The sequence below is a fragment of the Eleutherodactylus coqui genome, chromosome 6 (genome assembly GCF_035609145.1).
Source record: "Eleutherodactylus coqui strain aEleCoq1 chromosome 6, aEleCoq1.hap1, whole genome shotgun sequence".
Classification (NCBI taxonomy): domain Eukaryota; kingdom Metazoa; phylum Chordata; class Amphibia; order Anura; family Eleutherodactylidae; genus Eleutherodactylus; species Eleutherodactylus coqui.
This window is the reverse complement of record NC_089842.1, coordinates 171397907-171425769: the sequence shown is the minus strand read 5'-3', so window position 1 is coordinate 171425769 and position 27863 is coordinate 171397907. Positions and strand designations below refer to the sequence as shown.

Genomic DNA, 27863 nt, shown 5'->3' with positions numbered 1-27863 from the left:
AAGCTAGGTTAAAGAATGGTTATTGGTGTAGACTTGAGTTTGCAGTCTACATGTTATATATGTTGGGTTTTTGAGTTATTAATATTTATAAGGTAGCCCCGTTTAAAATAAATGCTGCGGCCTTTCAATCCATGCTGGCGTCTGTGTGTTTTTATTTCAGGTATATGTTTGGATATTAACCCCTTAGTGACCAAGCCTGTTTGCGCCTTAATGACCAGGCCAAATTTTGCAAATCTGACATGTGTCACTTTAACATGGAAAAACACCAGAAAGGTTTTGCATATCCAAGCGATTCTGACATTGTTTTTTCGCCACATGTTGTGCTTCATTTAGGCGGAAAAAATAGACCGATAGAAATTGTGTTTATTTATTAAAAGCGCCAAAATTGGGAAAATTTTGAAAAAATCGTCATTTTTTCACATTTCCAACTGCAATATCTTAAATATGTGCAAACATAATATAGAAATTTTTGCTAAGATTTATATTTCCACCCGTTTACTTTATTTTGGGCGCACATTGGAAAAACTTTTGTTTTTTTTTAACTATTTAGGAGACGTACAAATTTAACATTACTTTTTAGCATTTTGAGGAACACTTTGTTTTCCTATACCAAGCCGAGATTGGAAAGGCTCATGAGTGTCAGAATAATAGATACCCCCCCAAATGACCTCATTTTAAAAACTACACCCCTTAATGTATTCACTGAGGGGTGTCATGAGTATTTTGACCCCACAGTTTTTTTTCAGGAATTAATTCAATTTAGAGGAGAAAAAGTAAAATTTCATATTTTTGCAAATCTGTCATTTTAAAGGCATATTTTTTTCCTATAGTTTACATGAAAATCAGGATTTACACCCCAAAATGGATACCCCTATTTCTCCCGTGTTCAGAAATATACCCATTGTGGCCCTATTGTTATATCTGAGTCCACAACGGGGCCCAAAATGAAAGGAGTAGTCAGTGTCTTTCAAAACAGAAATTTTGCTTGAAGTCCTTTTAGGCCCCATAGCACACATGTAGAGTTCTTGAGCGCCCAAAACCATAGAAAACCCCCACAAATGACCCCATTTTGAAAACTAGACCCCTTAAGGAATTTATCTAGGGGTGTACTGCATATTTTGACCCCACAGTTTTTGAATGAATTCAAACCAAGCAAAAGGAAAAAATTGTGATTTTCGTTTTTTTGGCAATTCTGTCATTTTAAAAACAGCTTTTTTTGTACAGCACACATATGAAGGAAGACTTGCACCCAAAAATGGATACCCCTGTTTGTCCCGTGTTCAGAGACATACCCATTGTGGCCCTAATCTTATGTCTGGATACACAACGGAGCCCAAAATGAAAGGAGCGACCGGTGGCTTTCGGAACACAAATTTTGCTTGAAGTCCTTTTAGGCCCCATTGCCCACTTGTAGAGTTCTTGAGCGCCCAAAACCATAGAGAACCCCCACAAATGACCCCATTTTGAAAACTAGACTCCTTAACGAATTTATCTAGGGGTGTACTGCGCATTTTGACCCCACAGTTTTTGAATAAATTCAAGCAAAGCAAAAGGAAAAAATTTGGATTTTTGTTTTTTTGGCAATTCTGTCATTTTAAAAACAGCTTTTTTTGTACAGCACACATATGAAGGAAGACCTACACCCCAAAATGGATACCCCTGTTTGTGCTGTTTTCAGAAATATACCCATTGTGGCCCTAATCTTATGTCCGCATGCACAACGGGGCCCAAAATAAAAGGAGTAATCGGTGGCTTTCAGAACATAGATTTTGCTTGAAGTCCTTTTAGGCCCCATTGCCCACTTGTAGAGTTCTTGAGCGCCCAAAACCATATAGAACCCCCACAAATGACCCCATTTTGAAAACTAGACCCCTTAACGAATTTATCTAGGGATGTACTGCATATTTTGACCCCACAGTTTTTGAATAAATTCAAGCAAAGCAAAAGAAAAAAAATAGGATTTTCATTTTTTGGGCTATTGTGTCAATTTAAAAACAGGTTTTTTTGTACAGCACACATATAAATGAAGGCTTTCACCCCAAAATGGATACCCCTGTTTGTCCCGTGTTCAGAAACATATCCATTGTGGCCCTAATAGACTTACAGGACCCATGGCTAGGCCTACAATGAAAGGAATACCCGTTGGATTTCAGGGTACCACTGAATAAATTTCAGGCCCCATTGCCCACTTGTAGAGCCATTGAGCGGCCAAAACTATAAAGAACCCCCTCAAATGACCCCATTTTGAAAACTAGACCCCTTAACGAATTCATCTAGGGATGTACTGCGTATTTTGACCCCACAGTATTTGAATGAATCTAAGCAAAGCAGAAGGAAAAAGTTACGATTTTCAATTTTTTTGGCAATTTTTTCAATTTAAAAACAGTTTTTTTGTACAGTGCACATAGGAATGAAGACGTTCACCCCAAAATGGATACCCCCTTTTGTCCCGAGTTCAGAAACATACCCATTGTGGCCCTAATCTACTTACAGGACGCATGGCAAGGCCTATAAAGGACGGAACACCTATTGGATTTTAGGGCACAACTGAATAAATTCCAGGCCCCATTGCTTATTTGTACAGAATAAAGATTGACTCCCTAAAAATTCCCCCCCTCCCCCTCCACGCCCTTTTTGGCTTTCGCAAATCTTAGATAAAAGTAAAAATGTGAACTGTGTAGTATTTCCGAAGACAGGGGTAATTACGGAGGCTGGTTGGAATGGGCCCATGGGGCAGTAAAACCGGGTATCCCCCCCCTCCTCTCATGCTTTTTGGGGGTATTTCATGACCTCAGTGGCGGGTATGGGGTGTAAAAAGTGGCGTTCCGTGAGTCTCCGTAAGCTTGATGAGGTGCGGCGGTCTCACACAGAAGGCGCTCAACAAGGTGCTCCTGGAACTGCAGGAAAGGAAGCGTTCCTGGGGCTTCTTGTAAAATACGTATCACAGGTAGCGGTCTGAATAACGCCGGGCTCACGCGGGTGCAGGCGGAATCCGCTTGCGGAGGCCCGCAGCGGATCCCATCTGTGAGCCCGGCTGTGACCCTGCGTACGGCTGCGTAATGTACTGCGCATAACTGCCTACTCACACAGGCGGTCATGCACAATACACCTTTTTTTTGTTTGTATTTCCCGCACCATCGCTTAGCGATGACGCGGGTACCCGCAGCCCGCATACAATGTAGTTGTGTATGGGCTGCGGGTATATCCACGGCCATGGAGCACAATAGGCTCTATGTTGCCGATATCCGCAGTAAAATAGAACCTGCTGCGTTCTCTTTTCTGCGAGTGGATTACGCAATTCCGACCCGCTAATGTGAGCGGAATTGTGTAATCCAATGCGATTGATCTGCGTATTACCACGGATCAGACGCATGCGGAATCCGTCATTCCTATCCGGTCATGTGAGACCGGCCTAAGGTAGATCGCTACCTTTTTATCACGTGACCGGGGACCGCTCAACGAGGCCACCCGTCACTGCTCCAGGCTCTCGGTGACCATTGGTCGCTGGGAGCAAGGAGATTTTAAGTTTCCTGGGCTCCCCGACTCCTGCGCATGTGTCCGGCTTTTTGCCGGCAATCGCATGTACAGAATCCTGGAAGGTCCACGGAGGAAGATCGCGTCGGGATTCAAATACGCAGGCCTCCGGTAAAAAGTTTCATCTCCTCTCACCGATCGCATCAGTGAGGGGAGATGAAACTTCAAATTTTTTTTTTTACTTTTACGTGATCGCCATTATTGGATAATGGCGAACACGTGACCAGGAACCGCTCACCGCGGACCCCCATTAAATCTCCATGCTCTTGGCTACGTTTTGTAGCCAGGAGCAGGGAGAATTTAAATTATCCTGGCAATCCACAGCTTTTGCGCATGAGCCCGCCATTTTGGCGACGGGCGCGTGTGCAGAAGCTGTGGTAAGGTCCGCGGATAAATCAGGGGGCCTTAGGTACGTACTTTCATCCTCCCTCACGGATATGATCCATGAGGGGAGATGAAACGTACGCTTTTTAAACTTTTAAAAACTTTTTTTTAACTTTTTTTTTTTTTTTACTTTTTTACACTTTTTTTTCACTTTACATGATCACTGTCATCCATTGGATGACAGTGATCATGTCCCCGGTATAATCTCTCTGCTCCTAGCTACACATGGCAGCCAGGAGCAGAGGGATTTTAAATTTCCCGGGGCTCGAGCCCGTCTGTGCACGCGCCCGATGTCAATCATCGGGCGCGCATGCGCAGACGGGGATTCGGGTCCCGGGACATCGGGACACCGCTGAGGACTGGGGGTGAGTATTTTCACCTCCCCTCATGGATCCGATCCATGAGGGGAGGTGAAACTGACTTTTTTTAAACTTTTTTTTAACTTTTTCGCGATCGCCGCTAACCATTGGATAACGGCGATCGCGGTACCGGGGACCGCTCACCGCAGTCCCCGCTGACATCTCCTGCCTCCCGGCTACCTACAGGAGCCGGGAGCCAGGAGATTTTAAATCTCCCGCGCCGCCGGGCCTTCTGCGCATGCGGCTGACGTAATGCCGCCTGGCGCGCATGCGCAGAAGACCGGCTTCGGGCCCCGGAGCGGCAGGAGAGCGGGGAGCAGCGTGCCAGACCTCGGTGAGTAATTTCAGCTGCTCCGATGGATCCGATCCATCAGAGCAGCTGAATCTTTAACTTTTTGGGCACTTTTATTTACTTTTTTTGCGATCGGCGCTATCCATTGCATAGCGCCGATCGCAATGCCGGGGGGGGCTCCGAACAGCCCGGGATGACAGCTCCATGCTGTCAGCTACCTGCGGACACCGACAGCATGGAGCTGTCACGTCCACAGCCCGAGGGGCACTATTCTCTGCAGGAAGCATGTTTTTACGTCCTCAGAGAATAGAGCCCACTTCGGGAGGACGTAAAAACACTATGGGCTGGTCGTTAAGGGGTTAATATAGAGCATAAGATTCCATGAGCTTGACAGAGTGCTATCCGATGAAATGGCCTCCACAATCGCCTTACCTGAACCCAATTAAGATAGTTTTGGGATGAGTTTGGACCGCAGAGTGAAGGTAAAGCAGCCAACAAGTGCTCAGCACCTCTGGGCATTCCTTCAAGACTGTTGGAAAACCATTCCATAGGACTACCTCATGAAGCTAATTGAGAGAATGGCAAGAGTCTGCGAAGCTGTCATTAAAGCAAAAGGGGTAACTTTGAAGAACCTAAAATATAAAACATTCTGGTTTGTTTAACACTTTGTTTACTACTTAATTCTATATCTGTTCCTTCATAGCTTTCATGTCTTCCATATGAATCTGCAATGTAAAAAAAACAACCTGGAAATAACATGGAATGAAAAGTTGTCTGCCTTTGACTGGTACTGTATCTATTACCTCTCCCATGGGTAGGTGAAAAGTTGTTTGAGGGACAAACCCTTTAATGTTACCAATCAAGAACTAATGATCTGTTCACACGTTGCATTCACGTTGTGTTCGGTTATTGACATTGGTTATAGAATCATTACAAAAGCACAGTATGACTGTATGTTTGCAGCATAAATTTCTGAGACTGTGGCGCAGAGTGTTGAGGCAGTAGAAATGCTGTCCTAGGCTCTCGCTTATGACCTGAAGGTTGCGAGTTCAATCCCTGCTTGGTTCATGTACCCATCTCAAGGTAGACTCAGCCTTCTATCCTTCCGAGGTGGGTAAAATGAGTAACCAGCTTGGTGGGGGGTAATAAACTACTTGAAAGCACTGCAGAATAAGTTGGCGCTATACAAATAACAAGATTTATTTTTTGTTTTGGTTCCATACATCTGAATAGGGTCATTTCTGTACCATTAGGTGAATGAGACCATCACAGACATTTCAGCAACAGATCTACCATGTGTGACTATATCCCTTTTGTAGGATTTGTCTCATTGAGGCTTGCTCAATTTAAATTGCAGCAGAGCCAGTAATCGCCTAATGTGTTATATTCTGAGCAGCCAAGTAAATGGAAACTCTCTCTTTGAGGCTGTCCTGCCTGAAAAGGGTTATCCTGGGGAGAAAACCCTTTTAATACAGGCAAATCAGAAAAAGCAGCCATAAGATGCTCATCTGAAAGTTTCTTTTTATAGCCCATTTTTGGTGAGAAATGTGTAATTCGCTATAGCAAAGGTTTATGATGCTGTGTTATGGTGTTTTATAAAGCTCTGGCGTTGTCATATAGAGTAGTATGATGTATATTAATCACGTATCTACCCTTGTAAAATACAGTACTAATCAAACTCTACAGCCTTGTTGGGGTCCAGCCAACCTAAAGTGTAGGGTTGTTTTATTATGGATACCAGCATTTCTTATAAAAGAAATCGTCCAAAAAAAGCCCTACTTTATACTGATTTTTGTAATGAATCTATTGCCAAATTAGAACGTTTAGGAAGGAAAAAAATACTTGTAACAAAGTAATAGGTGGCCAACTTGGGAAACTGAGCACCTTTTTGTACAATAGTCCATTTTAATGTACTAGCTAGTCTCCTAAAAACACATGTGAGGCCGCCTGCAGACTGGCGGAAATTCCACGGCGGGATTTCCACCGCTGGAAGCTGACATAGGATTGCGTTAACAAACGCAATCCTATGTAAACGGCCGTGGTTTGGCTGCCCGAAATCTCGTGCGGCAAACAAACCACAGCATACCCTATTTCGAGCCCCGCACAGAAACGTCACTCACCCGCCACCGGCTCCGGTCTGTGCATGCGCCGCGGGCGAGGTGAGTGCCCGCGCTGCTCTCTGCAGGGGCTCGGGTCGGGTCCCGCTGCAAGGATTCTCGCAGCCGGATCCGACCCGGCCGTCTGCAGGCGGCCTAAGAAAATAGGAGTTTTCCAGCAGCTCAGAAGATCTAAAAGGATATGTTTAACATAGTATGTTAGTAGAAAGTAGTAGCACAGTATGCATTTTGTACTATGTAACATGTCATGTGTACATACTGCAGAACTTGTAGTATAGTATGTCATTATGTAATTGTGTGCTTTGTACTAAGTGTAATATACATTGCAACATGCAGTATGTTATGTACACTGATTAACCCTATGGAGAGACAGCCATTCTTCCGCTGGCTGGATGTTTGGGGTCGTTAGAATGAATTTGGAGCAAGACGCCTCCCTGATGGTATTGCATAATGGATAAGTATCTGCCTGTATTTCTCAGCATTGTGAACACCATTAATCCTGACCAAATCCCCAACTCTACTTGCTGTAATGTAGCCCCAACGTTGCAAGAAGCCCCCACCATGCTTCACTGCTGCCTGCAGACACTCCATGCTTCACTGCTGCCTGCAGACACTCATTATTCTATCGATATTCAGCCCTTCGGCGAACAAACTGCCTTCTGTTACAGCCAATTATTTCAAATTTTGACTGCACCCCAGTTCCTATGTTTTTGTGCATAGATGTGTTACTTGCTTTTGTATTGTATATTGAAGGGAACATCTTTTTATCCGCAATGCTTTCATGAAGACCACTTCTGGTCCCCCTTCTCCGAACAGTAGATGGTTGTTCCTGAGTCCCACTGGTTTCTGCCAGTTCTGAGCAGATAACTCTCTGGGCATCTTGCGATTTTGAAGGGAAGTGAGAGTGATGTGTTTTTCACCTGCTGCACTAAGTTTCTCTCACTGACCACAGCATCTACAACATTGCCCTTTTCTATGTGCTTATTTAAATGAGCTTTAACAACACACCTTGAAGCCTCAGTCTGCTTTGAAATCTTTGCCTGGCAGAGACCTTGCCAATGCAGGATAACTACCTTGTGTCTTGTTGCGCTGCTTAGTCTTGCCATGATGTATATGACCTGTGACATGAAACTGTCTTCCACAACCTCACCTTTATACTAGAGCTTGGATGTTCCTCATGTAGTTTTAAGCCTCCTACACAGCTGTTTCAGTCAATGACTGTGTATCAACCTACATATAAACATGCTAATCATTATCACCTGTTTGGTATAATTGGTTAATCATACAACTGATTATAATCCTACAAAATCCCTGACTTTGTGCAAGTGTACCTAGAAGAATTAATGCTTTTTTTTTAAGGCAAAAGGTGGCCAAACCAAATTTAACTTGATTTTCATTTCTCTTTTGTTTATTCACTTAGCCTTTTGTTACTTGACAAACGATCAACGCTTCTATTTTTGAAAGCATTCTTACTTTGCGGCATTTTCCCCACACCTGCCTAAAACCTTTGCACAGTACCGTACATAATGCAGTTTGTACTGATATTTAATTACGGTCATCCTTAGAACATTTTTATTTTCTATTTCAATACTTTTATTGTAAATAATGAAAATAAAGTATTCAAAGTAGCAGTGTCCTCATTAGAAATAGCAGTTCCATCACAAAGTGTCCTGGTAGACAGAATGGAAATACTGAGTGAACCGAAATATTGAGACAACACAAATTGGAATTGTGGTGAGATGGAGAACATTATTTAATGGTACAAACAACAACTTAGTTACCCAGTAGTGTAAACAGTCCTGCCGTCAGAGGTAGTTACTGTCTGGTAATGTCACCCATTCCCTGCCTGTTGCCATAAGAAATTGCCTGGGTATTTTCACATTGCTGGTTAGAACACAGCAGCCATGTTATTCAGCATCTCAGGCATTTCTTTATGAATGGTTTATTTTGGAAATCTCTTTTGCTAGAGTTTCCCTGTATGTAAAATATGACCCTCCTATCATAAAAAAAAGGAATGATGATTAAAGGGGTTGTCCCGCTGAAAATATTATTTATAGGTAAATCCAGCCCATAATTCTAAAGAGTTTTTGTATTTAAAATTCATTAAAAAATGTTGTGTGATGAAAGGGTAATATGACTGTATATATTTGGTGTCCACAGGGTTAACTTGTTTCTTTCCACACTTTGAACTGGCCAAGTAATTTTATTGCAGAAAGAGTTCTGGGAGGGACGATCATACCCTTGTAGACGTGTGGCATTTGTCACCTAAGCATAGACTGTGCAGGAAGGGCAGATGGACACGATCAACATTGAACTTCTAGGATCCCCTTATATAATGAGGGGGATTCCAGGAAGATGGACTGTTGAATATTCATTATCTTTGCCCCCTTATTGACTCATTGTCCAGTCCTAACCCAGGAATTTGCCCAATGAACAGTTCTAAAACTTGAGTCCAGGACTGTAGAAAGTTCTACCCATTTGGAGAGGGTAACCAAGTATAAAATGTGTTCCACCTAACCTCTAGGATGTGCTGTAAGTTTCAGGGCATCTGTGTTGTCTCCCTTTGTTTTATAGCTGTTTTGCTGGTCTTTGCATGTCATTTTACTTTGATGCCTTTTTAACTTTTTGGAAGCACTGCATCTTCTTTTTTTTTTTTTTTTTTTACACTGCAACTTAAAACTTTAATAAGCTTAGTCCTTGCAGTTGTGAACCTGTAGGCTTTAATAATGTAAACCCTTTGATTGCTGGAGACTTATTTGGGACTTCTGACCCGTTTACAAGAAGTAGTGTCAGTGTGTATCTGGGGATGTATAATACTGATGGGGTGCAATCTATGCTCAATTTGCAACCCAAGTGCAAGATTGTGTGAAAATAGATTGACCCCTTGCAGTAACACCCATATCATGTGCTGGGAAACTGTGTACATGGCAACTAAACTCTTCCCTGATATGCCGGGACTACTGTTAGAGTAGCGCCACCTGCTGTTTCTATTGAAGAGCCTTTTTTTGGTCCAGTCCATAGCAGTAAATGTTCCACAGCTATTCAGTCTTGCTTTTCTGCTGTCATTCTTTTATCACTTGATCCAAATCACTTCTGACAAGCAACAAAGACGCTGCGGCTCGTAAGGAGCTGCTCGCCACAACAAGGATTTCGTCCATATACCCAGTGGAGCAAGACTGGGCATGTGTGACCACCTTGGAACAGTTACTCAGGCAGATGGAGAATAGAAACAGCAGGTGGCGCTATTGTAACAGGAGTCCTGGAATATCTGCAAACACAAAAAGTGTTTATAGTTACGGATTGGATTTAACTATAAATGGTATTTTTAGTGGGGCAACTCCCTTTGAGTGTGTATGAAGACTTTATTATCTTGCTTTGGTTTTAACTTGCTGACGTAGTGAACTGCTAATTTCTAGCTTGTGAAAGTGGTCCCCATGAATGTTCTCCTGTCTCAGGGTCAAGTGCACGTGACTCCTGACTTAGTCATGTATCTATTTGTAGATCTAGCTCTGCAGTCTCTCCACAGTGTAATCCATACTAGTCGTGCAGAGAAAGCTCTTTACAGGAATCCAGCAGACTGCAGTGTCCTTGCTGTGGCACCTACTGAGGGAATGTGAAAACCGCTTACTTGCAGCTCCTTCTGCAGTCAGGATGATTGATTCCTTGCATCTAGCAGTGCAGGCCCGGCCCAGCACAATGTGCGGGGTGTTGATAGCCGCGACAGCTGCCGGACTGACTGAGGGCAGGGAGTAGTGGGGGATTTGGGAATATGACAAATGTGGAGCCAGGTGTCCTGATTCTTGGGGAATGCATTTAAATGCTCCATTTCCAGAGCTCTTACCAACGGAAGCTTTTCACTGCCGAAGGAATGTTTCCTGCCAGAGATATCACGGTTACCAGAAATAATCATTAACCTTTCATTACTAAAATGGAAAGATAATGAATTCCGGAATCATTTAGGGAGAAAACCCTTCACGGCAATGTATTTCATGGAGGCTGGCTGCGCTACAATCCTGCTATTATCTGAGATAACGTGATTAGGACAAGATGCACTTTTCAGTGTGTTCTCTTAGGGTCAGGAGATTCACTTATTGTACGTGCGTTTCAGTCCATCCACACCAAGGGAGTTCCATAGCTCCAAATTGGAATTCATTTTATTGGAGAAGACCTTGATTACACAGCTTTCCAAGTCGCTCTCATATAGGGGGATGCTCTGATGTAGAGAAGCGAAGAGTTTATATTATGGCCATCGGACCACCCCAAACCTGCAGTTCTGAAGTACTAAACTTGGTTCACCATAGTGTTCTCTCCTGACAAGTTGTGTGGGTTTTATGCCCCAAAGAAAAGGGGTCTTAAATTAGATCCAAATGGCTTAAAGCAAGAAAGGAAACAGCACTTCCCTGTCCTTAGCCCTAGCAAGCCAGCCCTACAGTCTTATGAATCTCCCTTTCTTTGTTGACTGCAGAAGTCAGGTGATCGCTGCCTGCCAATCAGAGGCCATAGCATCATCATTCTGAACTCCTGGCGTCATGGCGCTTGGGATATAAATGCTTCTGTCAAGAAAACTGGCCATGATGCTGTGGACTCTGAATGGCCGTCAGTGGTCACCTGATATCCGCTGCAACAGAGAAAGGGAGACTCGCAGGGCTGCAGTGCTGGCTTGCTTGGGCTAAGGACAGGCAAGTACTGTTTCTTTTATTGCTTTTAGCTATCTGAATCCAATTTTAAAAGCTATTTTTTTACTGAACAACCTCTTTATACATTTCTAACCTAAAATGTTAGTGGGCAAACCCTTTAAGGCTTAATCTCTGGGGGTCTGACCCCTGTATAGCACTTGGCTACAGTATCTGCATCATACTGTGGACTTGGGATCCCCTTCTTGTGAATGGTGGAGGCTCCAGCAGTCCAACATCCAGTGATCACCTGTCCTGTGGATAGGTCATATGTTTTTGGCAGGCCAGCTCCATTTTATTGCACAAGGCAGTATAGTGGGCCCAAGTGATACAAATCTGTAATGCAACACTCTGATAGTGATTACCCTGCATCGTACCCCAGTGTGCCTCCAATTTCTGATGGCTTCAAAAGAAAAACATGAGTAAGTGGTCATGCTCCACCTTATGATAGACCTTGTTTCCTCGAAAATAAGGACCTGTCTCATATAAATTTTTGCCCCAAAAGAGGCACTAGGTATTATTTTTGGGGGAGGGTCTTATTATTCTTACCTAGCAGGCTTGGCCCACGTCCCTGCTGCTCTCCACAGCTCTGACACGCTTCCTGCAGTCCTCCGCTGCTCATACAACATTACTTCCTGGTTACGTGATTCATAAATACTGCCTCTAGGAAGCGATGGCTGTGATTGGCTGAGCAGCTGTCAAAGAAACAATCAATGCATCACTGGATGAACCAATGCAATGGTGATTGGTTTATCCAGCGCTGCATTGATTGACTAAGCATCGGTCGAAGAACCAATCACAACCATCGCTTCCTGGAGGTGGGATTTATGAATCCCGTAACCAGGAAGTGATGATGTACGAGCCGGTAAGGACTGTGGGAACCTCTAGAAAGCAGTGGGAGGGACCTGGACTGAGCCTCTTAGGTAATGTTTTTTTTATGTAGTGTAACTAGGGCATGTTTTCAGGTTAGGGCTTATATTTCCAGCCTCCCCAAAGATTAGACTATGGCTTATTTTTGGGATAGGTCCTATTTTTGGGGAATTCACGGTATTATGGTTACATTTTCCCCTAGAATTGCTTTTTAGGAAAGTGCCTGACAGAGTAACTCGTACTGTAATACATAGCTCTGCTGTGTGTATGAGTCTCCAGATCTCCTTATGAAGGGAATATACCCTCTGTATTGTAGGCTGTCACTACTGTATACATTTTGGATACAGCTTCTTTAAAGTAGTGCTAATGAAGAAGAGATTTGATCATTTTAAGATCTTTACTACAATCTAGTGTGTGCTGGTATGAATGGGAAGAGGGACCTACATTCTTAGTTGGGTGCTAACACGGTCTATACATAGCGAATGCTCTTCACTTATAGGATTGATGCATAAATGAGGACAAATACTGTGATTCTGTAAAGTGAAATCTGCCTAATAGGTGATTCTGTCAACTATACATTGAACATAACCAGGTTGCAGTCACATGTGGGGGGAAAAATATCATGGTGTAATTAAAGGTAAGTATTTTATAGTGGGTTCACATACACATTGGCCAAATATTAATAAATCAAGTTTACCTTTAAAGTGATGAAAGAAGATATACATCCAAGAGATCAAGACAGATGATCAGAAGATACAAACAGGACATTACAGATAGATAGTATATCAACAAGATACGAAAAAGCAACACAGTATTATACTTAAAGGGGTTGTCCCGCGGCGAAAGCGAAAACATTTGCATAGGTTAGTTTTCAAAAATGGCATTGCGCTTACCTGCATCAGCGTTCTGCAGCTTCTTCTTTTCTTCTTTTAAAGATGGTGCCGCTGGTCTTCTCCCACGGTGCACCGCGGGTCTTCTCCCATGGTGCTCCGTGGATTTTCTTCTCCTTCCTTGCGTTTCATTGCCGATTCCAGCCTCCTGATTGGCTGGAATCGGCACACGTGACGGGGTGGAGCTACGATGACGACGCGGTGACCAGCTCTCCGGCACGAGCGGCCCCATTCACCAGCCAGAAGACCGGACTGCGCAAGCACGTCTAAAAACGCCAGAAGACATCGAAATTAGACGGCACCAAGGCAACGGGGACGCCAGCAACGGAGCAGGTAAGTGAATAACTTCTGTATGGCTCATATTTAATGCACGATGTATATTACAAAGTGCATTAATATGGCCATACAGAAGTGTATAACCCCACTTGCTGCCGCGGGACAACCCCTTTAAGCCCCATTTAGACAGGACGACTATCGGACAAACTATGCCCGACACTCGTCCCCGCATACACTCGCTCCCGTGCTGTTGCACAAAAATATCGCAAAGGTGAGAAAAAAATAAGGACATTATTCACTGAAAAGGAAGCCAGTAAAGCAACACCTGATAGACTGCAGGCCAGGCACAATCGCCGTAGACCCTAGTAGAATGCTGTGGGCCATACGATCATTTGGACGAACTACTTGTTCAATGCAGACTAATAATGCACCCCAGCATTGAACAAGTAGCTCCTCCAAATGATCGTATGGCCCACTGCATTCTACTAGGGTCTACGGCGATTGTGCCTGGCCTGCAGTCTATCAGGTGTTGCTTTACTGGCTTCCCTTTCAGTGAATATCGTGCTGCTGCACATGACGAGTATTGTTGGCTCACAGCAGGACGGCTGGAGATTTCTCTCCCCGCCACTCTCCATTCACTTTAACAGTGGCTGTTCAGTACTGAGCGGCTGCTGGTTACACTGAAAGATCATCGTTCAGGATTTTAAGCTGCATAAAATCTCCTCCAGCCGCCCCACTGCGAGCCAACAATACTCACTCCTGTGCAACAACAGGGGAGTGAGTACATACGGGGGACAAGTGTCGGGCATCGTTTGCCCAACAGTCGTCCTGTGTAAATGGGGCTTTAGCATTCATCCCAGTGGGTTTCAGATAACATTAATCTGTGGAAAGGGAGTCAATGTTTAACCCCAGAAGCTGTGAGTAAACTTTCAGCAACATCCCATGACTGATTCCCACCTCGCTTTGTCCGCAGTGACTTATATACAACTGATGACACTACATGTTTCTACTTCTTTATCCACAAAAACTTCTCCTTCATGTTCCCATGAACGATACACAGCAATATTTGTTATCACCCATAGTGTAAAGTCCCAAAAGATGTCCATCGATAAATCATTCCATGAGTTCAAAGAACGGTGGCCCACAAAGAGACTATCAGAGGTAGATAAGCATGTGGTCATACTTGATCCAGCTCTGATATCGTCTCTCCATGGATCACTGCTTTTTGAACTCGTGGACTGATTTATCAATACCTAGCATCGACATCTGTTTAATGTATATGCCATAAACTTTTCCATAGCTTTTCTTGATGTGTGCAGTAAATTGGTGCTGCTCCAGCCTCCAGATGACAAATGCCACTGTTACACGTAGGCTATAACTGCATCTGTGACAATGAATATGTCATGAGGAGCTTATGACGTATACATTTAATAGATGCCACATAGTAGCATCTGTCGCACATTAATGGAATGGTAAAAGAATACCATGCGGTACAGATTAATATATATATATATATATATATATATATATATATATATATATATATATATATATATATATATATATATATATATATATATATATATATAATTTTTTTTTATATAAACCGGACTCTTCAGGATGAAATGGTGCAATCTTCTATGCTATTCCATAGTTTTTGCAGTATATTGACCTATTTCAGCCAAGACATAGTTTTAGCCTCTGACTACTGAACCACTATGGATACATTTAGTGTATACGTCAGGAGCCTTTGTGACATACATGTATGAAAGTGCCAAGCGAACTTTCATACAGCTGTAATAGGAGTGTATTATTACACCCGTATTAGGATCCTATGATGATCCAGTTCAGTAAAATTTGTTAAAAAGCGCTGTGACATGCGTTAAAACACCACTTGAATCGCGAGAGATTTCTGTATTATCCGCTGATATATTTATACATAGTTATTAGGTCAACGATCAGCCGTCTATTCTGAACTAAATGACCCCAATTTATACAACCTCTCTGGGTATTGTAGTCCGTACTGTAGTGGCCCCGCCTATGTACCCACTCAAGCTCTGATATGTCCTCCTTGAGTAATGGTTCCAAAAACTGTACACAATATTCCATGTGTGGTCTGACCAGTGATTGTAAAGAGGAAGAACAATGTTCTCGTCATGCACCCCTAGACCTCGTGTGATGCATCCCATGATCCTATTTGCCTTTGCAGCAGCTGCCTGACGCTAGTTGTACCGTGTAAGTGATATTGGTGTTTTTAACAAATCTGCAGCAGAAAATAGATGTTCTGCAGATTTGAAAATCCCCAGCATGCTCACTACAATGATGAAGCTTCACTAGATTTCATTCATGCAAGGCAATGAGTGAAATCTGCATGGAAATCTGCAATGAAGTCACATGCGACTTTACTTATTGATGTGTGATCATGCCCTATTGCATGTGTCTTGAATGTACGGTTACTGATTTCACATGTGAGCAGATTTCTTCTCTACCTTCTTGGAGGTTTGTAGCTGGGCTACTGCAGAGCATTGGCCTCCTATGGTTGGTCAGTCCCAGTTCCCTCTTGAGAAAGGAAAGAGATGACATTTGTAGAGAACACAAACCATTTCTACTTTTCTGTCTCATTGTGAAGGAACTCCACTGTTTTGTTTTTTAACATCTTTGTATAATTTGTAACCAGCGGCCCCAGGCGATGAGTGGTCAGTAAATGAATTCATCCTGTCCAAATGAGCAGCAGAATTGCTGGACCGGGGTCGGGGCTTTGCACTTCTAATTACTACAAACCCACTGGGATCCATTGGCATTAGCAGATACTGGATATCTGGAATCGGCCATCATTGATTTACATAAGCATTTAAAGACTCGTTAGTTTGTTAAAAACTAGTGGGAATCTTTAAACTCTTGATCTTATGATTTGAGCTGTGGGGGCGGTGGAGACCTCCTAGATACAGAGTTGGATACATTCATATTTTAAAAGGATAGTGTGTAACAATCCATAAAATAAAAACATTAAATATATAGTGAAAATAAAAAAAGTGTACAAATCTATTTGTATAAAAAATGTAAATATGAAGAGATGAGAATGATAAATTGTGTTTTATACAACATTATTGTGGCTCATGTGCGAGGATTTCTTTTAAGGAAAGTAAGGTAGAGGAATTGTGTGAAGGGACTGACTGCACCATTATATACAGACTAAAAAACTGAAAAGTTGTGCTAGAGAAATGCTCACTGGTTTGAGATATGCAGGTTGCTTGTGAAAGCATAAGGGTGCAACTGTATACCAGATCTGTACAACCTTTGGGCTTATTCAGACGACCATATATCGGCTGGGTTTTCATGCCCGGCCAATATACGGTGTTCCTCTCTGCAGGACAGGAGGAGGCTGGAAGAGCCGTGAGCAGTGCTTTGAGCTCCCGCCCCCTCTCCGCCCCTCGGCAATATTTGCAATGAGAGGGGAGGGGACGGGATGGGTGGAGTTAAGTTTCGGAACCTAGCTCCTTCCCCCGTCCCGCCTCCTCTCATTGCAAATAGTGCAGAGGGGCAGAGAGGGGGGCGGGAGATCAGTGCACTGCTCTTGGCTCTTCCAGCCTCCTCCCCTTGCAGAGAGGAACACCATATATTGGCCGGGCGTGAAAACCTGGCCAATATACGGTCATCTGAATAAGCCGTGAAGGACATGTTGGAGATGACATTAGAACTGTAGGTCATCAGTATTTCATTAGAATTTGATCCGTTTCTGCCTCTATATATTTTTTTCTACTTGTCAAGTACTGATCAGTATTTGCCCAACAGAAAATAATAGCAATACAGAGGCTAAAACACAAAAAAATAAGTCATTCTATTTATAAAAATGGGCAAGAACATTACGGCCATGTGAGCAGATGAATGGTGCAACCTCAAATGATGGTGCAAATACGGAGCTAAAATGCACTTGGGTGAAAGCAGCCTTAAAGGGAGCCTGTCGTGTCCTTTAGGCTTTTCTCACTGAGGGCCACATAAGGTTGTTTTCAGTTGTCTGCAATCATGGGGTAGCATCCGGTTGTCTTTAAGAACTTACAGCTTGTTTCTACATCTCCCAGGAAGAGATCAGTCCAGCTCATTCATGAGGCACTGCTAGCACCGCCCTCCCACCATGATGATTTTCTAGTTGTTATTATGCATGTATGTCTTATGTATCTGAGCAGTAGTTTGGGAGACTCTTACATTTTACCAGTAGCAGCCGCACAGGATTACAGGAAGTAGTCCTCCATATTTATGAACTGCAGGCTAGTCTCGCCCACCACGCCCTCCAGGTACTGATTGACCGCTGTCTCTATGCACAGTAATAGACAGACAGTGAGTGGAGCTGGCCTACAGCTCATAAATATGGAGGACTACTTCCTGTAGTCATCTGTCTGTGCCGCTACTGATACATGAATTTCTGAGATTCTAGTTTATAGATACATAAGACAAACCAGTATTAGTGTATCTTGACGACACCAGGAAGTCCTGGTGGAGTTAAGATTGAGGGGGCTATGAGGCCCCCTGCCCGTAATTGGCTGCGGAGCTGGAGCATCAGCTTACGTGTATGGAGACCTTCAGCTCCGTTGTACCCAGCACAGTGTAATGATTTATGTGATGGATGGAGTATTTAGGGTTAGTAGTAAGCATCACAGTTAGCCCTACATTTTTAATATAAGGCTAAGTGTGACACTTACCCCTCACCCTAACTCTCCATCCATGACACAAATTGCTGGACGCCTACTTTCCCCTGCTTGACCACTGCCAGGACTTTTCCCGCCCCCATCCCCCCTACGGCATCGGGTGCTCCCACTGCAGTTCCCCCGCCGGCTGAAGCAGACGAGTGCATGGAGTGCCGTCCCCGATGCTGTCGCTCACTTGGCATCTGGTTCTGTGCAATGGCGCTGCCGCTCCCCCCACGCCAAAATAAGCCTGGTAAGTCGCGTCAGCTCTGTTGTTGCCGGGTGGGACTCCTGTACCACCGGCAAAGTAGCGTCCCCCCTAAGGGGCAAGCAGCCCGCAGCGCTGCCACTGCTGTCCCCAGAATCAGTGGCCTACTGTAGCCTCCCGTGTCGGCTGACCCTGCGAAGCAGCCGGGAGCGCTGTCAGTCATGTCCCCGAGTGTGAGTCCTCCAGCAGCATCTCTCCTGCTTCGGCTCCCCCACACTGTAAGTGGCCTCCCCAGCTCCTAGGTCCTTGCAGCACCTTTGCTTCTTGACCCTATCGGGAGCTAGGGGTGTGACAGGGGCGTTCACCCTGTCAAACCCCTAGCTTCAGGTGGCGTCAAGATACACTAATAGCAGACAAACCTTTCTGTGATCAGTGTGCCTGTCCCTACTTTACATACAGACCCATAATGCAGCATGCAGTACTGTGTTCCATTAGATGCTGTGTTACAGTACAATGCTTCAAGTGGCTAAGAGTTCCAGAGCGGGACTGTATGAAGACATGGAGTGTCTGTGGTTTAGTAGTACAGAGCCACAAGGACTCTCTACCTCTAAGCTTCTGCACAGAACGATTGTCATCCAAACAAATCGCGGAATTGCTAAAATTTGAACGCTAATCGTTCAGTGTGAACACGGCCAACGATCGAACAAGGAACCATAATTTGTTTGCTTCTCAGTCATTTTATACCAGCATAAAAATCATCGTCGGCTCATTTGCTAATTTGCCATTTAAACGCCGATCGTTCGGTCGTTCTTATTCACCGGTACAGAGAACTAAATGAGTGAACGATCATGTAAAAACCCCCAAAAACTTCATCTTTGTGTTTAAACGGACTGCCTGAGCCAACTAGTAAACTGTGGCATTGTTAGCTCGGGCAAACTATTTCTCTACCCAACTGTCCCAGGTTTCCTTTAGCCTTTTCTAGATTTGCCATGGGTTCTTTGTATATTTGGCTGGGGGGTATCCTTTTTTCCCCTATTTTCCCCACATCTGACTCTCTTATGTTTGCAGGTGATTTTCTACCTTTTATAAAGATAAAGCATTTAATTACATTCACTCTTTACAAGCCACTGGGCTGAAATGTTTTTAAACCTTAACAAGTAATTTACTCTGGCATGCTAAGCTGGTCTAATTAGCTAATTATGTGTTAATTATAGGAGGCTTGTAAAAAGGTATATGGATTGCCCTCAGAGATTGAGGCTGCAGGTCACATTAGGCCAGGCAGGTCTGTTGAGCATTGTAATTATATACACCTTCCTGTATGGGTGTGGGATGAAGCTTCCAACTACCTATGGATGTGCTATACGGCCCCGCGCTCTGTAGGGCGTCCTGCTGAACTCTCTTCTCCTGGCTGAAGCAGGTTTTCCTGCAAATCCTTTATTTTTCTCCAGTGATGGCAGGATTGGAATGTAAGCTGCCGGAGGACCCTTGTATAGATGATCCTAATCTGAGCCTAATTTATCCCAGTGTGACTGCAGGAGGAACCAAGAAGGAAGCTTCCTGAAGCCACACATGGTTCTCATCATCTAGGAAAATACCCATAGACACCGGCCGGCTTCTAATATCTTCATGTAGATGTCATGTCAAGGTTTATTTGCTGATCCACGTCCTGCACGACATTGCTTGGAAAGGAAAAGTAGAGATTTTTCATGTAAATTCTGTTCCATTTTTTCGTTATTATTGATATCCCAAACTTGTGACTTTCCAAGAACTTCGATACAAACTTCTGGGTAGTTGAGATTACTCGCTGGTGACCTCAAAGGGAGTAGTTTTTGTCAATAATGTCATTTCTTCATGTAAGGTTGCATTCACACAGGCATATGCATCTTTTGGTCTGTAAATATGTGGCGAATGCACGGCCAAAATACGCTGTTCCCTTGTGCTTTTTTGCCTGTTGGCAGTCTCTTTGCACAGCATATTTACATGCAAAAAAACCCCCTCAAAAAATCACATTGATTCCTTGCGTAAATATGCAGCTAATTCACAGATTTTATGTCTTTTGCGCATATTTACACACGCACATTGATTTTAATAGGCTTTTACAGTGCATAATATATGATTAGGATATGCTGCATATTTTTCACACAATCGCACTTTGCGTTAAATACAAATGAACCAATTGAAATCAATGGAAATTTAAATTCTGTGTAATACCCTGCACAAATACGCTTGTGTGCCTCAGACATTGCCACTGGTGTTCTTACTATAGGATATCCTGAAAACATGACCTGTTGGGGGTCAATGAGGACTGGAGTTGGGAAATGCTGAGCTAGTATATGGTAACATGTAGTTGTATAAGTGCTGATGGTCCCGGGGAGGGGCACAAGGTACGGACAGACATTTTTCTTAAAGGCTGCCTTCTCACATGGAGGAAATGCCACAGAAATTCTGCTGCATTTACCCTACAAGTTATGTGGAGGGAATTTTAAAAAATCTCTTTCACATGGTGCGGATGTCTTCCACAACTAATCCATAGCATGTCTATTAATACTGCAAAATTCAACTCTTTTAGTACACAAGTTGAATTCTGCAACCATTCCGCAATACAAAACGTGACCAAATCTGCACCATTTAGGCGTGGATTTGGCCACTACGGAATTCTTGCAGAATTGCTACAGGAATTCCATTCTGAAATGCCCTCAGCGCATCCGCCATGTGAGAAGGCGGCCAAAGGGTTTTCCAAAGAATACCAACTAAAGCAAATTAACGGGTGTGCCGGGGTCACTTCCCTGCTCTTGTAGACGTAACTACACATTTGTACATGCAGTTATCCCTTTCATGAGTCCGATCCCCACCGATCAAACACTGATGGCCTAACGCAAGTACAGACCATCGATCACTATTTCTGGATAAATGGCTTTACCTTGCGCCCTCTCCAGGACTAGACCTGCTCATTGTAATCACAAAATGACAATGGTATTAAAGGTTCACATGTAGCCAAATTGTTGTGGATTTTCCACAGTGGAAAATCCTCCCCTAAACCATTGGTGCAGAGTGTGATGCAGATGCATAGCAGAATTCACTCCTTCAATTGCTGTAGATCTGCATCAAAAACGGCACCAAATAGTGCTGATTTTGACACTGTTTTTGGTGCTGATCCACACTAAAACCCACAGCACAAAATATGTTGTGGAATTTGTTGCGGATCTGCAATGAGTAATATTACCCTAAGACAAAACCCTCTAACTAAATCACTCACATTGATGAGCCACTTTAGTGTCTGTCCGACAACGATTCCATTCATTTGCGCTATAGTTGAAGTATAGGTTAGTGTAGTCTATTCAGTTTGTGGATAAAAGTGACATACTTCCAGATCCCATGGCGAAACCACTTCGTTCATCACAAAGGGTGAAATCTGCAGCAAATAACTGACATTCTGCAAATCTAAAATCTGCAGCATATGCCAATCCCTCATGGACTTTTCTACACCGTGTGGATAACATTAGTTAAATCTCTGCCACGCGGCTTGTACTGTAAATGCTGTGGATTTTCCAATGCAGAAATTCCACAGCATTTTTGCTCCGTGTGAACACAATTTACAAAATTACATGGTGCTCTGATTGGCCACCGCAGCCCTCGTGAACAGTCCCAGCCAATGAGAGCAGCTTGTAATATCTTATATTGCTGTGCATGAGGAGTGTAAGAGGAGGCAGTGCGGCCAGCTTGGGTGACCAGAGTGGGCCCCCAGGAACCAGCAGTTGTACGAGAATACAAGGGGGCACCGGGTGATATAACCCCACCACCACCATCGATTACCGTAAGCGCTTTTTTTATTTTACAGGCAAAATATTACAGTTTTGGACAAACGGCACTCATTCTACTTCTCACGGCTGTAGCTCCAGTTGTATTCATGCTGCTAACATGCTTTTGGTGTCTGTCATGCACAGTGTGTGGCCATCTCTTGATCTCCCACATATCAGGAGGGCCATGAGGTCTTTTGACCCTTGTTTGGCCTTCCAGAAATGAATGAGTCAGGGCCCTTTTACATGACTATAACAACCATTTGATGAGTGCTGTTCATGTTGGCCTTTGCACAGGTTGATTTAAACTACATGGGGGACAAACAATCAGTCATGCGATCAGTAGTCCACCATGCAGATGGTTGGAACATAGTCTTGAAATACCATAAATATCTAAGATGGTAATACTACTTTGAAGGGAACCTGTCATCAACTATAAACACCATAAACTAAGTTATGGTGCTTATAGGGTAGGTTCCCAGGAACTCGGAGACCCAGTTTTTATACTTACCCGCCTCCCAGTGCCTGCGCGGTCAGCCCTGTAAGTTGGGGTTTCTACTATGCGTTCAGATCCTGGACAGTGTCAATGGACTCAAAGGTGTAGGCTGTGTGTGCACCCATTGATCTCTATGGGAGCCTGCACAAACCTCTAACAACACTGTCTGCGCTCTGAATGCAGTCTGTACACCGACTTATGGGGCGGGTACCGGGAGGTGTGTAAATCTAAAATTACCTTCCCTGCAGAACTTGCCCTGTGGTCACCATAACTTGGGTTATTGTGCTCCTAGCCGGTGACACTTTCCCTTTATGTGGCCCTCGGACCAGAAACTGTTGTGCACCCAGTATGTCTCTAGAGCTCATTCAGCTGTGATCAGCATTGCTTGGCTCTACACGGAGCGAAACAAATTATTGTATGGATCCATACCCGACCTTCCGGAAGAGGGCTGTACATCTCGGCACCCAGACTGATCACAATTGCTGATATGTTCCTTTGACATGTAATCTGCGTATTTTCAGCTCCTATAGCCTATTATAATGTGCACTAAAGCTGGACGTGTGTATATTTTCATGCACATGGCCCAATGTAAACTTTTACCACTGCGTATTACATGCATAACACACAGCGACAATGATCTTGTGTGAGTGAGCCCTAATACTTTTTGCCAAAATGATGCCTATCCTGGTCATTGGCCTTTCCGGTAGTGATTGTACTGGTAAATGTGTCTGCGGGCTTAGCCTTGCAGAAAATACACATGCTGCGTATAGATACAATATAGCTTTGTATGCAAGACTAAGTGCTGGTTATTCAGCATCATATGATTGATGGCAGCAGCTGGAGTTCCTGCTTTGCTGAATCTGGATAATGGCATCTGTCTCATAACACATTAGCCGAGGCTTCATCCTGATGCAATCAAAAATTTTGAGTACGAGTGTCAAAATTGTAGTCATTTTGTTGATCACTGACTGTTCTGTAACTGCGAGAGACTTGACTCCTCGAACCGGGACTTACGCTGTCAGAACTAGCATGCTGTACTGATTAGGCTGGTCCCATAGAGGTAGCCACTTACAGCATATTAACATCATACAGGTGCCATCTAGTACTAACTGTTCCCTTTAATAGAGACGTGCAGGTTTCTCAATGTGAGAGGATTACTTAGGCATGTGACTTTTTAAGTGACGTTCCACTCCCAGGCCAAGATTTGTCCAGGGACTGGAGGTGAGGAGTTATATAAGCAGGGCCAACCCTTTTCATGGTTCACTGGTGATGTGCCTGTTCCTGAGGCTCCTCTTCATTCTGTCAACATGGCTGCGGCGCTCCTGTTACTACTCAATGTACGCTATTACTCTGCCGTCAGACCACACATGCTGCTTCTTGATTGGTCACTGCTGCTCACGTAAGAGCAGCATGTGATGTCTTAGTGCAAATTAAGTGAATGGAGGCGCAGCACACCAGACATATCCTCTGGCCGCCCGCCTGCAAACAGGCAGTAATTCATAGATTAAAACTGCCTGTTCATACCCAATGAGAAGTGTTGCACTAGTCGTTTTGTTTGTGTGCTAAAGCAGAACGACTGGTAACTACTGACTGGCTTCTCGCTCAATACTCTGTTGGGTGCCGTTTTTACATGGGCCAACAATTGCCTGTTATTGCTCATTTGAACGATTATTCGGGCAACTATTGGCCTGTGTAAGAGTCGCCGTAGACTGGCAATGCCCAGCGTGCACCGGGTCATCTAAAATTGCCGTGGCCATCTTGGAATATTAAGAAGCTCTCCAAGAACGTGCAGATCGGTGGCTGTACTGCGATGAAGGACGGCACCAATTACGTTGCAAATTTGCTGTGGATTTTCCACACTGGATGAAATCCACACCAAATCCGCACAATTTGCTATAGATTTCACTCCTCCAGTTGAAGGGGTGAAATTTGCTGCAAATTCTGAGAACAGACCTGAGGGCATGTTCATAAGTTGCATATTACAATGCCAGCAAAGTGGATGAGACTTGGAAAAAGTGGAAATCACCAGTCAGGTGTCGGCGTCCTCTTCTAACAGTCTGCAAACTGTTGCCTGAATTGATGTTGCAGCTTCCTTTGCCTAGCACAAGCCGTGAGTTATATGCCTGTCCTACACATGTCAGCAGTGTAAGCAGCGCCTCCATTCACCGTCAGCAGAAACTCACTTTCAGGATCTCGGAGGTGGCCAAATGAAACGCAGGTGAAGTAACAGAACCACAGGAGTATTAACACATCATAATTCCAATTCCTGTTTGGGATGCCACTTTCCAAGCATGATGGCATCAACACAGTATTAAAGCATCGGAGGTGTTTTACTGGTGGTCCGCTGTTTTCTTTTTAACCCCCCGCCCCCCTGCCAGAAACGCATCTGTTTTAAGTTTCTTGGTGCTACCCCAGAAAGAATCGTACACATTGTAAGTCTGTTTGTTCTATGAAGCAATGTTAATGACTCACCCCCTGCTCGGCCCTGCCAAGATGTTAAGAATCAAAGCATAACAGTAGTCTAATGGGCTTTTAATCAGTTGTATGTATCACATGCTTCCCCAGAAGCTGATTGGGATTTAAACCTAAACCATATTTCTGCATCTACAACACAACGAGCGGCATGAGGATCGCCTACATCTGGACGTCCCCAGGAACGTGAATTAGCATTTCATTTATATATGTAGTAGCTAAAACAATGTTCTCCTTTGTTCTAGGTATCTAAACCATGTACGGGCCGCTTCCCCACAGGATCTCGCCGGAGGCTATACTTCCTCTCTCGCGTGCCATAGGGCACTACAGGACGCCTTCAGCGGGCTCTTCTGGCTGCCGCATTAGCAAGCGTGCTGGACGGGATGGAACGCTGGCCCGGGACCAGCATCTAACACAAGCCAATATGGTAAAATTACTGCCATCTGCACCGTACCTAAGCCGCCGTGCACTTTAATAAAGACAGCTGTGTTTCAGGGGGAATGGCACAGCTCAGAGCAACTGAAACAACAAGTCACGTCTGATGGAAGTAATGAATAATTCCATTTATATCGGGGATTTCTCTTAAGAAGTTGTAAATTTTCTGTTTATTTTTAAATAAAGCCAAGTTTTATTAGTTTTGCGGTTTTCCGTTTTGTATGAAGTTTTTTTTTGCATAAATAAATATCGGTAAGGAATTAGTCACAGAATGTGTAGTTCTGCATAAACATGAAGGGGCACATGTAGAAAGGGGATTGTCATAATGTATGTTTTACTGCACGTGTAGATTTGGACATTATCAAAAATATTCATTAAAGTGGTTTGCAACCTGCACCGTGCAATATTTTATTTGTAATCCTCACCGTGCCTGTATGTCGGGGTTAGGGTTTATTTACACGAGCGTATATCGGCCAGCGTTTTCACGGCCAGTCGATATACGCTTCCATCTGAGTGGACACCCCTCCCTCCCTCTCACCAGCTCTCTCCTCCACGCTGGCGTTTGCAACGGGAGGCGGCGGAGCTAAGCTCTGTTCTGTCCCGCCCACCCCCATTGCTGGCTGTGGACAAATTCTTACAAGTGGGCCTTATGACAAACTTTGCTAGTTTTATAATACCAGAATTCTGGTGTAGAAGCAGTAATAAATCAAACTACTAACTACCACTTGTCCGTTAATATGTAAGTATGTGAGTGATTCCAATGCTCCGCCCCCTGGCACCATCATAGCTGGTCCTAACACACTGAGAAGACAACTAAGCCATTATTATGTCAGACACAACTCAGCGTTCCTGACAGGAGACACTGACCCACCACCACCACAGAGATCTGGTGGGCAGAAGGACCTGTGGTGATGTCACTGCAGTGGGAGGATCCAGTCTGGACTATGGTAGTACTGTATACGCCAACAGAAACTACCAGGACCTGTGATGTAATCACCTGTGTGGGTAGAGTCAGGAATCACATGACCAACGGCTCATCACTCCATTAAGGAGCTGTGTGTCGTGTGTAGTCAGCATTAATGTAGTAGAGCTGCGAGTGGCTGTTTGTCTAATGTGGCTGTGCCTGTGGATGTCATGTAGCACAGCTGTGTTGGTACCATGCGCATGTCATGTAGCAGAGCTGAGTTTGCAACATGCGCATGTACTGTGGCACAGCTGTGTGTCACGTGCATGTCATGTAGCAGAGCTGTCTGTGACGTGCATGCCATGTAGGAGAGCTGAGTTTGTAACATGCGCATGTACTGTGCCACAGCTATGTCTGTCACATGCAATTAATGTAGCAGAGCTGTGTTTGTACCATGCGCATGTCCTATATCAAAGCTGTCTCTGTGACATGCACATCATGTAGCAGAGCTGTTTGTGTGCCGCGCATGCCATGTAGCAGAGCTGTGTGTCTGTCACACGCCCATGTACCACAGCTGTGTGCGTGATGTGCATGTAGCAGAGCTGTGTGGCGCATTGACCACCAGAAACACTGGTACTAGATTTCCTAATAATTGCTAGTTGCTTAGTCTACATGCCCTTCTTACCCATTCGTGATCTGCGGTATCACAGAAGCCATCGCATCAGTCAGGTGTGATGCTCTACAACCTGTGTGGCAGGAACGTAATTACAGGCTCCATGTATATCCAGTGACAGATGAGGGGTCACACTGGTCATCTCTGATGTGAAAAACATTTTTGATGTGCAACAAAACTTTGAGTTTCCATTGATATAGGCCCCCTGCACACGGGCAGAAATTCTGCGGCGGGATTTCCCGCAGAATTTCCACCCCTGCGCATTACAATATGCAATCCTAGGCAGACGGCCGCGATTCATCCGCATGAAATTACACACGGGAAAACAAATCGCGGCATGCTCTATTTGGCCACCTGCAGACGGCCGGGTCGGATCCCTCTGCAAGAATTTCCTGAGCCTCTGCAGGGACCAGCGCTGCACTCACCTCTCCCGTGGCTCCGGCTCTTATGTGCCGGCGCATGCACAGAGCAGAGCCAGCGGCCGGGGAGTGACATTTCTCTGCTCGCAGAGCCCCGCACAGAAATAGAGCATGCTGCGATTTGTTTGCTGCGCGTGATTTCGCACGGACAGATCGCGGCTGTCTGCCTAGGATTGCGTTTTCTAATGCAATCCTATGGCAGCTTTCACGGGCGGAAATTCTGCGGGATATCCCGCCGCAGAATTTCCACCCCTGTGCAGGGGGCCTTACTGTGCGGGTCTCGCAGAGGCCCGCATAGAAATGTCACTCGCCGACTCCGCTTAGGAGCTGGCTGGCCGGCAGGCGGCACATCAAGGAGCCGGATCGCGGGAGAGGTGAGTGC

General features: G+C 44.4%; 1 protein-coding gene across 1 annotated transcript in view; it reads left to right on the top strand.

Annotated features, from left to right (window-relative positions):
• The window catches only part of MNAT1 (MNAT1 component of CDK activating kinase), a 156118-nt gene extending 130239 nt beyond the window's left edge, over positions 1 to 25879 (top strand). The window contains exon 8 of the mRNA XM_066608206.1: positions 25296 to 25879. Within this exon, the coding sequence (XP_066464303.1) occupies positions 25296 to 25416 (121 nt within the window). The 3' untranslated portion in view covers positions 25417 to 25879. The remainder of the gene's footprint in view (positions 1 to 25295) is intronic.
• The last annotated feature ends 1984 nt before the right edge of the window (positions 25880 to 27863 follow it).